General features: G+C 45.3%; 1 protein-coding gene across 1 annotated transcript; it reads right to left on the reverse strand.

Annotated features, from left to right (window-relative positions):
* Nucleotides 1-12341: 12341 nt before the first annotated feature.
* LOC119289739 (putative inorganic phosphate transporter 1-13) lies at nt 12342-14157 on the reverse strand. The gene is made up of 2 exons (XM_037568978.1): nt 13673-14157; nt 12342-13422 (listed from the first exon to the last, which is right to left on the reverse strand). Exons 1-2 carry the CDS (start codon nt 14155-14157, stop codon nt 12342-12344), a joined length of 1566 nt encoding a protein of 521 aa, XP_037424875.1.
* Nucleotides 14158-17353: the final 3196 nt, after the last annotated feature.

Raw genomic sequence — 17353 nt, forward strand, 5'->3', positions numbered from 1 at the left:
CAACATGGCCAAAGCAAGCTTATCCCTACAAAATCATATAGTTTAGCCATGATTCATTTTCGTCACACAAAATGCTCCCATCATGCACAACCCCGATGACAAGCCGAGCAATTGGTTCATACTTTTTAACGCGCTTCAGCTTTTTCAACCCTCACGCAATACATGAGCGCAAGCCATGGATATAGCACTATAGGTGGAATAGAATATGATGGTGGGGGTTTATGTGGAGAAGACAAAAGGGAGAAAGTCTCACATCGACGCGGCTAATCAACGGGCTATGGAGATGCCCGTCAATTGATGTCAATGCGAGGAGTAGGGATTGCCATGCAACAGATGCACTAGAGCTATAAGTGTATGAAAGCTCAAACTGAAAACTAAGTGGGTGTGCATCCAACTTGCTTGCTCATGAAGACCTAGGCCATTTGAGGAAGCCCATCGTTGGAATATACAAGCCAAGTTCTATAATGAAAATTCCCACTACTATATGAAAGTGATAACATAGGAGACTCTCTATATGAAGAACATGGTGCTACTCTGAAGCACAAGTGTGGTAAAAGGATAGTAACATTGCCCCTTTTTATTTTTCTCTTTTTTTGGTGGGCTTCTTTGGCCCCCTTTTTTTATTTAGGCTTCTTTGGCCTTTCATTTTTTTCATGGGGAAATGCTCTATAATGATAACCATCACACTTTTATTTACTTACAACTTGATACTGGAACAAAGATATGACTCTATACGAATGCCTCCGGCGGTGTACCGGGATGTGCAATGATCTAGAGTAGCAATGACATCAAAAAACGGACAAGCCATGAAAACATCATGCTAGCTATCTTACGATCATGCAAAGCAATATGACAATAAATGCTCAAGTCATGTATATGATGATGATGGAAGTTTCATGGCAATATATCTCGGAATGGCTATGGAAATGACATAATAGGTAGGTATGGTGGCTGTTTTGAGGAAGATATAAGGAGGCTTATGTGTGATAGAGCGTATCATATCATGGGGTTTGGATGCACCGGTGAAGTTTGCACCAATTCTCGAGGTGAGAAAGGGCAATGCACAGTACCAAAGAGGATAGCAATGATGGAAAGGTAAAAGTGCGTATAATCCATGGACTCACATTAGTCATAAAGAACTCATATACTTATTGCAAAAGTTTATTAGCCCTCGAAGCAAAGTACTACTACACATGCCCCTAGGGGGATAGATTGGTAGGAAAAGACCATCGCTCGTCCCCGACCGCCACTCATAAGGAAGACAATCAAAGAAACACCCCATGCTTCAAATTTGTCACACAACGGTTACCATACGTGCATGCTACGGGACTGGCAAACCTCAACACAAGTGTCTCTACAATCCACAACCACCCACTAGCATGACTCTAATATCACCATCTTTATATTGCAAAACTATTGCAAGGAATCAAACATATCATATTCAGCGATCTATAAGTTTATGTAGGATTTTATGACTAACCATGTGAATGACCAATTCCTGTCATCTCTCCAAATATATATAAGTGAAGCAAGAGAGTTCAATTCTTTCTACAAAAGATATGCCCACGCTCTAACAAATATAAGTGAAGCAAAAGAGCATTCTATAAATGGCGGTTTTCTATGTGAAGAGAAACTGGCAATCCAAACTTCAAATGATATAAGTGAAGCACATGAAGCATTCTATAAAGCCATACTCAAAAGATTTAAGTGAAGTGCAAAGAGCATTCTATAAATCAACCAAGGACTATCTCATACCAGCATGGTGCATAAAAGAAAAGTGAAAACTAAATGCAAAAGACGCTCCAAGACTTGCACATATCGCATGAACGAAACGAATACGAAAACATACCGATACTTGTTGAAGAAAGAGGGGATGCCTTCCGGGGCATCCCCAAGCTTAGACGCTTGAGTCTCCTTGAATATTTACTTGGGGTGCCTCGGGCATCCCAAAGCTTGAGCTCTTGCCTCTCTTCTTTTTCTTCATATCGAGACCTCCTCGATCAAACACTTCATCCACACAAAACTTCAACAGAAAACTCGGTAAGATCCATTAGTATAATAAAGCAAATCACTACTCTAAGTTCTATAGAAAACCAATTCATATTTTTTTGCATTGTGTCTACTGTAATATAGCTTTTCCGTGGCTTAATCCACTGATAGAAATTGATAGATTCATCAAAACAAGCAAACTTTGCATCAAAAACAGAATCTGTCAAAAACAGAGCAGTCTGTAGCAATCTGAACATTCACCATACTACTGGTACCCCAAAAATTCTACCAAAAATTAGGAAAAATAAAAAATTTGTACAGTAAGACAGTGCAAAAGGAATCAGAACCATTTGACATTCCAGTTAAAATGTAAAATCGCGCACTATAGCCAAAGTTTCTGTCCTGCACCGTACAAACCAACAAGCATTGTAAACATCGTAAAGGCAAACCTTGGCACATTATTTTTATAATACAATGGAATTGTACAAGGGGATAATTATTTTTGATGAAAAGTTTCTGTAATTAGGATTCACAAATTTTCCATGAGCATGAACAAAGTTCAAGGAGCTGTCCCACTTCAACAATGCTTGTCTTTCTCACTTTCACTTTCCTTCTTGAAAAGTTTTAGGTTTCTCTCTTTATTTTTTTGTTTCTAAAACTATATAAAAGCACTCAACAGAAATAAATGACTCTCTAAAACTTCCGGGTTATCTCCCTGGCAGTGCTTTCTTTAAAGCCATTAAGCTAGGCATATAGTGGTCAAGTAATGAATCCACCCGGATCCGAAGGTATATCAAAGCCAATTTTAATTAAAAATGATTTGTGACTTAGTAGTGAGCACAAAGTAACATATATCATGCAAAAACGAAGTCTAACTCTCTTACTATGCATCGGCATGTCATAAAAGAACAATTCATGCACACCAAGTAAAGGCCAATGCACAGTATAAGCAGTTTCTTGCGATTCTGTTGTGTTGGAAACATAGAGAGGTGGAGATAGAGTTCCTCTCTCATAATTGCAAGTAGGAGCAGCAAGCACATGCATATTATATTCATCAAAATCATCATGTGTAATGATAAAAGGCAACCCATTAATGTAATCCTTAATAAGCACAAACTTCTCCGATATAGTGTAGTTGGGAGAATTCAAAAAGATAAGAGAACCATCATGCGTGGGTGCAATAACAACAATTTCATGTTTAACATAAGGAACTATAGCAAGTTCATCTCCATAAGCATAATTCATATTAGCATCTTGGCCATAAGCATAGCAAGCATCATCAAAAAGGGATATTTCAAGAGAATCAACGGGATCATAGCAATCATCCTTCGGTAAGCATGAAGGGGAATTAAACAATGTATGAGTTGAAGAGTTACTCTCATTAGAAGGTGGGCACGGGTAGCTAATTCGCTCTTCCTCCTTTTGTTCTTCGCTCTCCTCATCATCTTTTTCATCCAATGAGCTCACAGTTTCATCAATTTCTTCTTCCATAGCTTCATGCAAAATATTAGTCTCTTCTTGGACAGCGGAGACTTTCTAAATAAATGCATCAATATTGTAATTGTATTCATAATTCTTATAACAATATTTAAGTATAGCAAAATTTTCAGGTCTATAAACTGAATCATCAAGATCTTCAAACTCTTTAAACATAGATTCAATCTCATAAGCACCCATAAAAGCAACGAATTCTTCTATTTGCTCCACATCATAGTAATCATATATACCACTAGCATAAGAAGCTAAGGTTTTATTATCATTGAATTTGCATGAAAAGGGAAGGTGTGGAGCCCTCATCCTAGAGCAACAAGTATAATCATATCTCAAGCATAGTTGACGAGCATACCAACGTAACATATGAATTTGATCCCATAATAGTTTCCCTTTTTGTGTCAAGCGATAATCCCTAAAGTATTCACGTTGATCCAACGTGTCTCCCATAACATAATTGAATGGGGTTTTCTCAGGATTACCGAAGTAGTACATAATATCTTTCACATAACTAGCATCGAGGGTTTTAGGAGGTTCCCCTTCTCCATGAGCAGCAAATACACCTAATTTCTTTGATATTTCGTGTTCCATATCCAGAACTAAAGATAGAAAACAACTAAGAACAACAAATAAAAATTACTTAGTGATAAAGCAAACAAGCACACACGAGAATATTCACCCCACGCTATGACTCCCCGGCAACGGCGCCAGAAAAAGGTCTTGATAACCCGCAAGTATACGGGATAATTGTAGCCTCTTTCAATAAATAAGAGTGTCGAACCCAACGAGGAGCTAAAGGTAGAACAAATATTCTCTCAAGTCCTATCTGCCACTGATACGACTCTATGCACGCGTAGTGTTCGCTTTACCTAGAACAAGCATGAAACTAGAAGTACTTTGTAGGTGTTGTTGGATAGGTTTGCAAGATAATAAAGAACACGTAAATATAAACTAGGGGCTATTTAGATAAAGAAGCAATAAAGTAAATATAGCGAGTGTGGAAAAGTGGTGGTAGGAGTTGTGGAATTGTCCCTAAGCAATTGACTACGTTAATAGACCGGTAATCACTATTGCAATTCTATTTGAGGGAGAGGCATAAGCTAACATACTTTCTCTTCTTGGATCATATGCACTTATGATTGGAACTCTAGCAAGCATCCGCAACTACTAAAGATCATTAAGGTAAAACCCAACCATAGCATTAAAGTATCAAGTCCCCTTTATCACATACGCAAACAACCTACTTACTCGGGTCTGTGCTTCTGTCACTCACGCCACCCACCATAAGCAAATCATGAACATATTGCCAACCCTACAGTGGGGATCCCTCACGCTTGCGCGACACGGAGAGCACCATAGGGCAGCACCAATAATAAAACATGCAACTCAAACCAATCATAACAATTCATCAATCACCGATAGGACAACGAAAATCTACTCAGACATCATAGGATGGCAACACATCATTGGATAATAATATGAAGCATAAAGCACCATGTTCAAGTACAGGGTACAGCGGGTTGCAGGAGAGTGGACTGCCGGATATTTATGGGGGAAGGTGATGGAGATGTTGGTGAAGATGGCGGATGTGTTGGTGAAGATCGCGGTGATGATGATGGCCCCTGGCAGCGTTCCGGCGCCACCGGAAGCAAGGGGGAGAGGGTCCCCCTTCTTCTTCTTCTTCCCTAGCCTCCTCCCTAGATGGGAGAAGGGTTTCCCCTCTGGTCCTTGGCTCCCATGGCGTGGGAGGGGCGAGAGCCCCTCCGAGATTGGATCTGTCTCTCGGTCTCTCTCTATTTCTACGTTCCCAGATCCTTCCCTTTCACCGTTTCTTTTATATCCGGAGATCCGTAACTCCGATTGGGGTGAATCTTTCACCCAGATCTTTCTCATAAAATTAGCTTTCTTGCAGCAAAAGAAGAGCGTCAACCGCCTTACGGGGTGCCCAGGAGAGTCCAGGGCGCGCCCCCCTGTCTCGTGGCCCCCTCGGGCACCCACTCGCGTTGATTCTTCCTCCCAAAAATCACAAACATTCCAAAATAATTCTTCGTCCGTTTTTATCCCCTTTGGACTCCGTTTGATATGGGGTTTCTGCGAAACATAAAACATGCAACAAACAGGAACTGGCACTGGGCACTGGATCAATATGTTAGTCCTAAAAGTGGTATAAAAAGTTGCCAAAAGTATATGAAAGTTGAATAATATTGGCATGGAACAATCAAAAATTATAGATACGACGGAGACGTATCAATGCAGCAAAGTACGTAAGTATTTCCCTCAGTTTTGAGAACCAAGGTATCAATCCAGTAGGAGACAACGCACAAGTCACCGAATACCTGCACAGACAATCAAGAACCTTGCAACGACCGCGCTAAAGGGGTTGTCAATCCCTTCACGGTCACTCGCAAAAGTGATCTGATAGAGATAATAAAGTAAATATTTTTGGTATTTTTGTTGTATAGATTGGAAAGTAAAGATTGCAAAATAGTAAAAGAGATTCAACAATATGGAAAAGAGATGAAATATAATGGAAAAGAGACCTGGGGGCCATAGGTTTCACTAGTGGCTTCTCTCGAGATAGCATGTATTACGGTGGGTGAACAAATTATTGTCGAGTAATTGATAGGAAAGCGCATAATTATGATGACATCTAAGGCAATGATCATGAACATAGGCATCACGCCCGTGTCAAGTAGACCGAAACGATTCTATATCTACTACTATTACTCCACACATCGACCGCTATCCAGCATGCATCTAGGGTATTAAGTTCATAAGAACGGAGTAACACATTAAGCAAGATGACATGATGTAGAGGGATAAACTCAAGAAATATGATATAAACCCCATCTTTTTATCCTTGCTGGCAACAATACAATACATGCCTTGCTGCCCCTACTGTCACTAGGAAAGGACACCGCAAGATTGAACCCAAAGCGAAGCACTCCTCCCATGGCAAGAAAGTTTAATCTAGTAGGCCGAACTAAACCGATAATTTGAAGAGACTTGCACAGATATCAAATCATGCATATAAGAATTCAGATAAGAACCAATTCATAGATAATCTTGTTCATGAATCCACAATTCATCGGATCTCGGCAAACTCACTACAAAAGAGTATTACCTCGAATAGATCTCCAAGAACACCGAGGAGAACTTTGTATTGAGAATCAAAGAGAGAGAAGAAGCCATCTAGCTAATAACTATGGACCCAAAGGTTTGTGGTAAACTACTCACGCTTCATCAGAGAGGCAATGTTGTTGATGTAGAAGCCCTCCGTGATCGATTCCCCCTCCGGTAGATCACCGGAAAATGCTCCAAGATGGGATCTCACGGGTACAGAAGGTTGCGGCGGTGGAAAAGTAGTTTCGTGGCTCCCCCTAATCTTTTTAGGTTATAAGAGTATATATAGGCGAAAGAAGTACGTCGGTGGAGCTATGAGGGGCCCATGAGGGTGGGGGGCACGCCCTCCTGCCTTGTGGATGCATTGTGGCATCTCTAACTTCAAATCCAAGTCTTATGGTTTGCTTTCGGTCCAAGAAAGATCATCGCGAAGGTTTCATTCCGTTTGGTATTCCTTTCTGCAAAACTCTAAAATAGGCAAAAAACAGAAACTGGCACTGGGCCTCCGGTTAATAGGTTAGTCCCAAAAAAATATAGAAGAGCATATTAAAGCTCATTAAACATCCAAAACAGATAATATAATAGCATGGAACAATAAAAAATTATAGATACATTGGAGACGTATCAGTATCCACCTTGGGTTTTGTTACCAGTGAGAAGCTCGTATGCCATCTTGCCGAGTAGCTTGTGAAGATATAGACGATTTGTTGCATGACAAGTTGTCTCAACCTCTTCCGCCCAAAAGTGTTTTGACGTCTTGTACTCATCAAGCATCATTCTTGCCATTTCAATGAGCGTCCGGTTCTTCCTCTCAACAACTCCATTTTGTTGAGGCGTGTACGTAGCCGAGAACTCATGTGAAATCCCTTCTTCGTCAAGAAAGGTGTCCACATTGGCGTTCTTGAACTCCGTCCCGTTGTCTCTACGAACCTTCTTAATCTTTGCTTCAAATGGATTTTGGGCCTTCCTAGCGAAGTTCTTGAAGATCTTTTGGACCTGCGATTTATCATCAAGAAAGAACACCCGCGTAAATCTTGAAAAATCATCAACAATGACCAATCCGAATGAGTTACCACCGAGACTCTTGTAGGCATTGGGACCAAAATGATCCATGTGAACTAGCTCGAGTGGTCTTCTCGTGGTCATGATGTTCTTCATGGGATAACTTCCTCCAACTTGTTGTCCTGCTTGGCAAGCACTGCAAGGTCTATCCTTGTCAAATATAACATCTTTAACACCAAGGATATGATCACCTTTAATAAGCTTGTCAAGATTTCGCATGCCCACATGACCTAACCGTCTATGCCACAACTAGCCTTTAGAATATTTAGCAATTAAGCAAGTTCTAAATTGAGCCTTTTTAGTGAAATCAACAATGTATAGATCACCTCTACGTATACTGGTAAATACCATATTATGATTATCTCTTCGAAACACTTGGCAATCTACTTCAGTGAATAGGACATTGAAACCGAAATCGGCTAGTCAAGATACAGAAAGTAAATTGTAGCCAAGAGATTCAACGGGCATAACATTTTGTATGGAGCTGTCATGTGAGATGGCCACCTTACCAAGGTCAACCACCTTACCCTTTGAGTTATCACCAAAAGTGACATACTTTCGAGGGTCGTCGTTTTCAGCAAGCTCATGAAACATATCCTTATCTCCGGTCATGTGATTGGTACATCCACTATCAAGAACCCATTCCTTTCCTCCAGCCATTTAGCCGCGAAGGTTTGCCATAAGACCAAAGTGTCTCATAGACTCATCAATATCAAAGTCACTACCGTCATCCTCATCATAGTATCCGTGTTCAACATCGTCTTGTGATTGATCATTACCTAGGGAGAGTGATTCATTAGATTTATGATCATGACAATGTGCATCTTTATGAATTCTAATGACTTCAGAGATGATGTTACTAATGGTTCCAACATCTCCGTTGGCACGCATAAGGTCAGGAAGCTCAAATAGTCAATCACCAAACTTAGGATTATTAGGGTTCATCTTATTTAAAGCAATGGACTTATGAAGAATCTCATCTAAATTTTCCAAGGAATAGTCTGGAAAGCGTTCCGCAAGATATCTCCATATGGTGTAAGCACATTCAAGAGTTGGCAAGCATGCAATCAAATTTCTAGGCAATCCTCTAGTGATAAGATTGATAGTTCTAAGATTGCAAATCATGTCAATAAACTCATCGGGGGTAGGATGCAATGGATCAACAAGGGGCGCACAAGGGGCAGTAATGTACTTGTTCAATTGATATTCATTGAAAATCTCAAGCATCTCATTTTTCCAAGCATTATAGAACTCTCCATCAAGTATAGGCACTCTACGTCTAATACTCCCAATCGTAGAAGCATCCATCTTCCTCCAATGGTGATTAAACCAAACAATGGAGATTAATGCTCTGATACCAATTGAAAGGATCGAGAAGAGGTGTCTAGAGGGGAGGGGTGATTATACACTCAACTAATAAAGGTGGCAATTTTTAAGTTCTTCAAGTTGAGGTGGAGTTTTAGCACAAGTTAAAACATTCACAATACATTTCAAGCAAGCATGGCAAGAGTATATGAGCAGCGGAAAGTAAAGCATGCAATGTGCAAGAAAGTAAAGGGATGGGATTGGAGTGTGCAAATGCAATTGGAGACACGGATATTTTTGGCATGGTTCCGATAGGTGGTGCTATCGTACATTCATGTTGATGGAGGCTTGAACCCACGAAGGGTAAAGGTTGAGCGAGTCCAGGAAGGGCTCCACCCACGAAGGGTCCACGAAGAAGCAACCTTGTCTATCCCACCATGGCCATCGCCCACGAAGGAATTGCCTCACTTGGGTAGATCTTCACGAAGTAGGCGATCTCCTTGCCGTTACAAACTCCTTGGTTCAACTCCACAATCTTGACGGAGGCTCCCAAGTGACACCTAACCAATCTAGGAGACACCACTCTCCAAAAGGTAATAGATGGTGTGTTGATGATGAACTCCTTGCTCTTTTGCTTGAAATGATAGTCTCCCCAACACTCAACTCTCTCTCACAGATTTGGATATGGTGGAAAGATGATTTGAGTGGAAAGCAACTTGGGGAAGGCTAGAAATCATGATTCTTGTGGTAGGATTGGAATGTCTTGGTCTCAACACATGAGTAGGTGGTTCTTTCTCAGAAAATGAGTAGTGGAAGTGCAGGCGCGTTCTGATGGCTCTCTCTCGAATGAAGAAGGGGGTGGAGGGGTATATATAGCCTCCACACAAAATCTAACCGTTACACACAATTTACCAAACTCGGTGAGACCAAATAGTGAAACTCGGTGGGACCGATCTGGTTCAAAATGTGAATGTTAGGGTTTTCGGTGGGACCGACAATATCAACTCGGTCGGACCGATGCACTAGGGTCAGGGCAGAACCTCATCTCGGTGAGACCGATTGCATGAACTCGGTGAGACCGATTTCAGCAATAAGCTAATAGAGACTTGGTCAAGCAAACTCGGTGGGACCGATTGCACATCTTGGTGAGACCGAAATAATTGCAACATGCAACAGAGAGTTTGCAGGGCCATCTCGGTGAGACCGAGATCCCATCGGTGAGACCGAACTGATTAGGGTTTCTGGCAGTGGCTATGTCAATGAACTCGGTGGCGCCGGATGAATCAAACCAGTGGGGCCGAGTTTGACTTTAGATTTAGGACATATTTGGAAATGAGAAAGTGGTTGAGGGCTTTGGAGCATATCACTAAGCACTTTGAGCAAGCAGACCATTAAGCAACACCTCATCCCCTTTTAATAGTATTGGCTTTTCCTATGGACTCAATGTGATCTTGGATCACTAAAATAGAAAAGAAGAGGCTTGAGCTTTTGCCAATGTTTGTCCTTAGCATCTAGAAGGGGTTCCACATCCTCTTGTCCTGCCACTCCACTATTGAACTCATCTGAAATATACTAGATGAAAATGTTAGTCCGACAAGAGATATGTTGACATTAATTACCAAAATTACCCAGGGAGCACTTGTGCTTTCACTAGGTCTGAGCAGGGTACCGGACAACAGCAAATCAAGATTGGAGCACACCAAATGCCCGCTCGACATCCTTCCTGCAAGCCTCCTGAACGTTCGCAAAGTGGGAGTTCTTGCCTCCTGGCACAGGGTTTGAGATAGTCTTCACAAATGTAGGCCATCTCGGATAGATGCCATCAGCTAGGTAGTACCCCTTGTTGTAGTGCCGCCCATTGACCTCGAAGTTCACCGAGGAGAATGACTTTCAACAAGCTTGGCAAAGATAGGGGATCACTACAGGATGTTGATGTCATTATGAGTTCCTGGCATCCCAAAGAAGGATTGCCAAATCCAGAGGTCCTGTCGGCCACTGCCTCAAGTACCACACTACAACCGCCTTTGGCGCCTTTGTACATCCCCTGCCAAGCAAATGGACAGTTCTTCCATTTCCAATGCATGCAGTCGATGCTTCCAAGCATCCCAGGAAATCCTCTTGCTGCATTCTGTGCTAGGATCCGAGCAGTGTCTTCAACATTGGGTGATGCAAGTATTGCGGTCCAAACACTACCAACACTGCCCTGCAGAACTTGTAGAAACACTCAATGGTTGTGGACTCGGCCATGCGCCCATAGTCGTCGAGTGAATCACCGGGAGCTCCGTATGCAAGCATCCTCATAGATGTCGTGCACTTTTGGATTGAGGTGAATCCAAGTGTGCCGGTGCAATCCTTCTTGCACTTGAAGTAGCCGTCGAACTCCCGGATGGAATTCACAATCCCGAGGAAAAACTTTCGGCTCATCCGATAATGGTGCCGAAATATTTTGTCGCCGTGCAATGGAGCGTCGACGAAGTAGTCGGAGTAGAGCATGCAATAGCCTTCCAGACGATGCCGATTCTTTGCTTTCAGCTGCCCCGGCGCCGAGCCACCTCGCCGCGGCTTTTCATTCACGAGCAGGCCGGCGAGGGTGGCGAGGAGCATGATATGCTCCTCCTCCCGGATGATGACATCGGCTTCCTATTCCAGCAATGCCGCGAGCGCCTCCTCGTCGTCCGAGTCCATCGCCGGGACGGGCAGACAAACCGCGGAACACCTGGCGGGCGTCGTAGGCGCACAACCGCCGGTATACCGCCCGCGCGGCCAGAGCACCGGAAAACTTGCCCGGAAGGTGCTGAAGAGGTTGCCACGGCGAAACCTTCTCTCCTTTCTGGCGGGGAATGGCCTATCTAGAGGTGCTGGGCGGTGAGCGGCGCCGGGATCGGCAGGGTGGTGGCTGAGCACGCGGGGGTATGGGTGGGGGGCAAATCTGGACGATTTCCTTGGCTTTTCGCCTGACAGTGTGGCCCAGGCGTGTTTTCCCTTCCGCCGGAGCCCCCGAGCGCCCCCAGCATGCTGGGTTGGGCCTGGGATCGCCGGGCTAAAAAACGGGCCGAGCCGGCGGATTTCGGCGTCTTGGGGGCGCGACTGGGGCTTTTTCTCGACGCCGGAGCCCCAAAATTCACCCTGGGGGCCTGTTGGGGGCACGTCTGGAGATCCTCTAAAACGGATGAAACTGTCAAAAACAGCAATTTGCTCTATTATTTGAGATGCCTATGTCTTATTACCACTTTGCTTGGAGTCTATCCCATCTCATGTCACAGTGAACACTACATATAACAAAACATCTCAAAGATACAAGTGCCCAATGTTTGAGTAATTTTGATGAGTAGACACTAAGATAAACAACGGGCAGGGATGGACGTTACTGGTTACGAAATTTCCACGCTGTGGATGAACTCAGCTTCAGCAACCGTTGCAGATTCTTTAGGTGGTTCGCTTTCTTCCTCCATTTCCCCGGTGATATCCTCGAGTGACATCCCTTTGGACTCCGGCAAGGCAAGAGTGAACATAACTCCAACCAGGTTGCACGCCGCCAGCAGAAGAAGAGAGCTCCGGATGCTCGCCTGAGAATACTGGAACCAGAGAACACCAATGATGGCACCACACTTACCCCCGGCAGCCGATATGCCATTGCACGTCGACCGCAGCCGCGTCGGGAATATCTCGGTGGGAAGGATGAACGTGGTGGAGTTGGGGCCGAAGTTCGCGAAGAAGAGGATCAAGGCATACATGACGGCGAAGCCTGTGTGCATGCTGGGCTTGGACCAGAATTTGTAGGGCGCGGCGAGCCCGATCATGAAGATGGTCATCATGGTGAACCCCATGAGCTGGATCTTGATGCGGCCGATGCGGTCGACCAAGAGGACGGTGAGGAAGTACCCTGGCAGGGAACCGCCGACCACGATGATGGCCTGTGTGCGGGCTATCTTGTAGGTCTGCTCGAGAGGGCTCATCTCGGCTGCGTCTCCAAACCAGCCGATGCCGCTGAAGATGTCCTTCATGAAGAGGTTGAGCGAGTAGAAGACGACGTCGAGGACGAACCAGCACACGGTGGTTCCGAGGAGCTGGCGGCCATGCTTGTGAAGGAACTCCATGGAGAAGAGGCCAAACTCGTCTTGCTTAACGACGGCCTCCGCATCCATGTCGGACATGAAGTCGATGTCAAGGACTGCGGCCATGTCAGACGCCGCTAGCTTGAGGTTCTTGGCGATGAGCGCGGTGTAGCGCGCCGTCTCGGGCATCTTCATGCGCCAGTAGTAGGTGAGCAGGGCAGGAACGGCGCCGAGCATGAGTACTATGCGCCACACGTAGTCTGCTTGCCCGAGCTGGTCAGTCTCGTACGCGGCCGTGTTCTTGAATCTCGCAGACAGCACTAGAACAACAGCCCCAGCAGCGAGGTTCCCAAGACCCTTTATGCAGAGCAAGCATAGTAAGATAAAGATTAAAATACTATCTTTGACTGAGTTGGACGTGAGAAAAGAGAAAGGGGCTGTAGATTAAGAATGAGATGCAGCACAGGCTTCAAGAAATATTGTGAATGTTTTACTTACACACCTGCATAGCGAATACCGCTGCGATGAAGGCTCCGCGAGTCCTCTTGTTGGCATACTCAGACATGATAGTCGCCGACAGCGGGTAGTCGCCGCCGACGCCGAAGCCGAGCCAGAAGCGGAAGAAGCACAGCGTGGCCACCACGCACTTGGGCTCGTTGTGGAAGGAGAGGCCGGACGCGAGCGAGCACACAACCATGAGCTTGAGCGTGACGCCGTAGATCCGCTTCCGCCCTATCCTATCGCCGAGCCAGCCGAAGAAGAGCTGCCCCAGGACGGTGCCGCAGAGCGCCACGCCGCTGACGGCGCCCGCGACCTTCCCGGGGAGCTTGCCGTCGGCCGAGTCGTAGTAGATGCGGCCCAGGAGGTCGGCAATGAGGGACACCGAGAACAGGTCGTAGGCGTCGGTGAAGAAGCCCATGCCGGCGATGACTATGGTGGTGAAGTGGTAGAGCTGCGTCCCGGCGACGTCCAGGGCCTCGAGCACCTCGACCTGCTTGCGAGCCCGCCGCGTCTCGCATTTCGCCGACGTCACCGCATCCAGCACGCGGTACAGCAAGGCGCTCCCGGCGCCATGGAGGTGGCAGAAGAGGGAGCTGCACGCGTGCCTCCTCGCAGGCCAGGTCGTGAACATTGTCGACGTAGTAGTCTCTGGGAAAAAATTCCTCTGGAGAACCAAGTGTCTCGTGTTTGCCATATATACAACCGCCTGGTTGTCTCCGTTCTTAATTATATTATACAACTGGACGAGTGTCCTCTGAAATATGATTACGAGGGTCGCAGCTGGACGAATTGACAACTTTGCTGACGAACTTGCTGCCGTTGCTAGAAAAAGGAAGGCGACCACAGAATGACGACGACGACAGTTGTTCCTTAGCCCTTAACGTGCATAAGGGCGTGGCCAATGCTACAGGGTGGACAGATGCCCCGGCCATCCACGTAGGCTCGGATGGTCCACAAAGGTTGAAACTGCTGTGCAGAGGGTAAAGCGGGTGCTTGCAGAGGAGACTGCCTCCTGACTGACAAAAGCATGCTACATGGTGCGAGCTGTGTGTGTGGGAGGCTGCATGCCGTGTGGTTTCGGAGGAAAGTCAGACTGAGAATTTTTTTTTAGGATAAAGCTAAGCTTTATTGATGATAATCCACATGTAGTGGGATACAATTCGGATCATGGGGATTTACCAACCAAGTATGGCGTCCCAGACCGAGAGAGAGTGCTTAGCTAAACTATATGCTTCGCCATTAGCGGCTCGGCCTTCAAAAATAAAATTACAATCAAAATTCAAAATTCTAAGTCTTATTTCTGTGATGACTGAGCCATATCGCCCCTAATTTCCTCTGTTAATATCCTCTACCACCTGCTTGCAATCCGATGATATGATGAAGTCATGGAGCAGCAGATCTTCCGCCAAGGCCAACGCCTCCCTGCACGCGATTGCTTCAAGCGTCGCCGGATAGGTTTGGCCTTCAATCACCAGCGACGAGCTTCCAAGGTAATTCCCTGCATCATCTCAACACACTGCTGCCGCGGAGCTGCCTCTATTACTAAAAACAGCACCGTCGACGTAGATCTTTGCGTACCCTGCGGGGGGAGGACTAGGCCTTGCATGTGACTGCCTAATTCCTCGTGGGGGATCCTGCACTTCAGCCGGTTTGTTCTGTAGCATGGTGATCTCGTCCATAAAACGATGGATAAACACGTGAGTAGAATGCGGACTCTGAGACACGCCTTCATGAATGAATTTCCTGCGAGAAGACCAAATCGCCCATAGTGTTACGGAGAGCCGAACAAACTCTGAGTGAGACAGTAACTCCATCATTCTGAACAGCCAATGCTTCGCCCTCGGCTCCGTGATAGTGATCATTCTGCTCACCAGATCGCTGTTATCAAGAGCCCAAACACATCTCGCCATTGAACACTCAAGTAGCGAGTGTCTCCAAGAATCCGGTGAACCACACAGACCGCATGAGCTCGTATTAGACATGTGCCGATGCGCACATACATCTTTTGTAGGGAGTGACTGCTTCGACAAACGCCATAAGAACATCCTCACCTTGGCTGGAACTTGAATCTTCCAGAGCGTCTTCCATGATTTCTCTTCCATGATCGAACTAGACGTTGCGGAAGTGCCATCCAGCCATGCTTCTCTCCGTTGCCGTGTCGCCACCAACATTCTGTAAGCCGAGCGTACAGAGAATATGCCATTTCTTTCAAAATTCCATGCCCAGTAGTCATCAAAATTCTTTGTACCGATGGGTATAGTCAAGATTACCGCAGCATCCATAGGCAAAAAGGTTTGCTAAACTCGTTGTTTATCCCAAGTCGCAGAGGTTTGATCGATATATTGAGACGCTAGCCTCATGGGGTTCTGTAACCTGCAGCCATAGGGGCGCAACATCTCGTTCCTTGGAATCCAGTTCTCCGTCCACACATCTGTAGATTCACCATTGCCGATCCTCTTGATGAGCCCTAGTTTCAAAACCTCCACACCCTCCATTATAGATCTCCAAATCTGACTAGGATGAGAGCCGACTTGAGCATGTAGTATGGATGAATTAGGGAAATAAACCCCCTTCAAGACTCGAGCACTCAGAGAGTCAGGCTGTTGGAGAATTCGCCAACCCTGCTTTGCAAGCATTGCTAAGTTGAATAATTCAAAATCTTTGAACCCCAACCCCCCACAAGATTGGGGTTGCGTCATATCCTTCCAAGAAACCCAATGAGGCTTCCTACGGCCATCTTTAGAGCCCCACCAAAACTTCCTTATCAACATATTCAAGTGTAAGCAGAGTCCCCTTGGAAGTTTGAAACATGACATTGAAAAAACTGGCACCGCTTGAGCGACGGCTTTTGACAAGTACCTCTTTCCCTACGGTGGACAAGGACTTCTCAATCCAGCCCTGGATTTTACTCCATAGGCGGTCTTTGAGAAACTTAAAGGCACCATTTCTTGAAGAGCCAACGTCGGATGGCATCCCCAAATATTTTGCATTCAGTGTTTCATTAGGCACATGAAGCAACTCTTTGATCTCTGCTCGAATATTTTCCGGAACCCCTTTACTGAAAAAGATAGAGGATTTGCTGTAATTAACCCTCTGCCCCGTTGCTGCACAGTAATGTTCCAACAATTGGTTGATCTCTTCTGCACCCGTAGCATTGGCCTTGAAAAACAGCAGGCTGTCATCTGCGAATAATAAGTGATTCACCGGTGGTGCTAGGGGCGCCACTTGCAATCCACTAAGGTTTGATGACTCAACTTGAGATTTTAACAGGCACGAAAGGCCCTTTGCTGCTAGCAAGAACAAGTACGGAGAGATTGGATCCCCTTGCCGGATTCCACGCGAAGGAGTAAACTGTTGCAATTTGCTGCCATTAAACATAACTGAAAATTTGACCGTTGTCACCATGCCCATGACTATCTCCACCATCTCTGGGTGAAACCCAACTTCAGCATGATAGCTTGTAGATATGGCCATTCAACCCTATCATAAGCCTTCATCATATCCAGTTTGAGAGCACAGTGTTGGTGTTTCTTTGCCTTATTTCTTTTCATAAAGTGAAGACACTCATAGGCTGCAATTATGTTGTCAGTAATCAGCCTCCCCGGGACAAAGGCAGACTGTTCGGCAGAGATGATATCAGGCAATACTAGCTTGAGACGATTCGGGATCACCTTAGATGCAATTTTGTATAGCACCTTGCAAAGTGATATAGGCCTGAATTGGGATAGCTGCGTTGGGTTTGTTACCTTTAGAATCAATACAAGAACCGTCTCATTAATACACTCTGCAGATTCCGTACCTTCAACGATACGTAGGACCACTTTCGT

Source organism: Triticum dicoccoides, chromosome 4A (genome assembly GCF_002162155.2).
Source record: "Triticum dicoccoides isolate Atlit2015 ecotype Zavitan chromosome 4A, WEW_v2.0, whole genome shotgun sequence".
Taxonomy (NCBI): Eukaryota; Viridiplantae; Streptophyta; class Magnoliopsida; order Poales; family Poaceae; genus Triticum; species Triticum dicoccoides.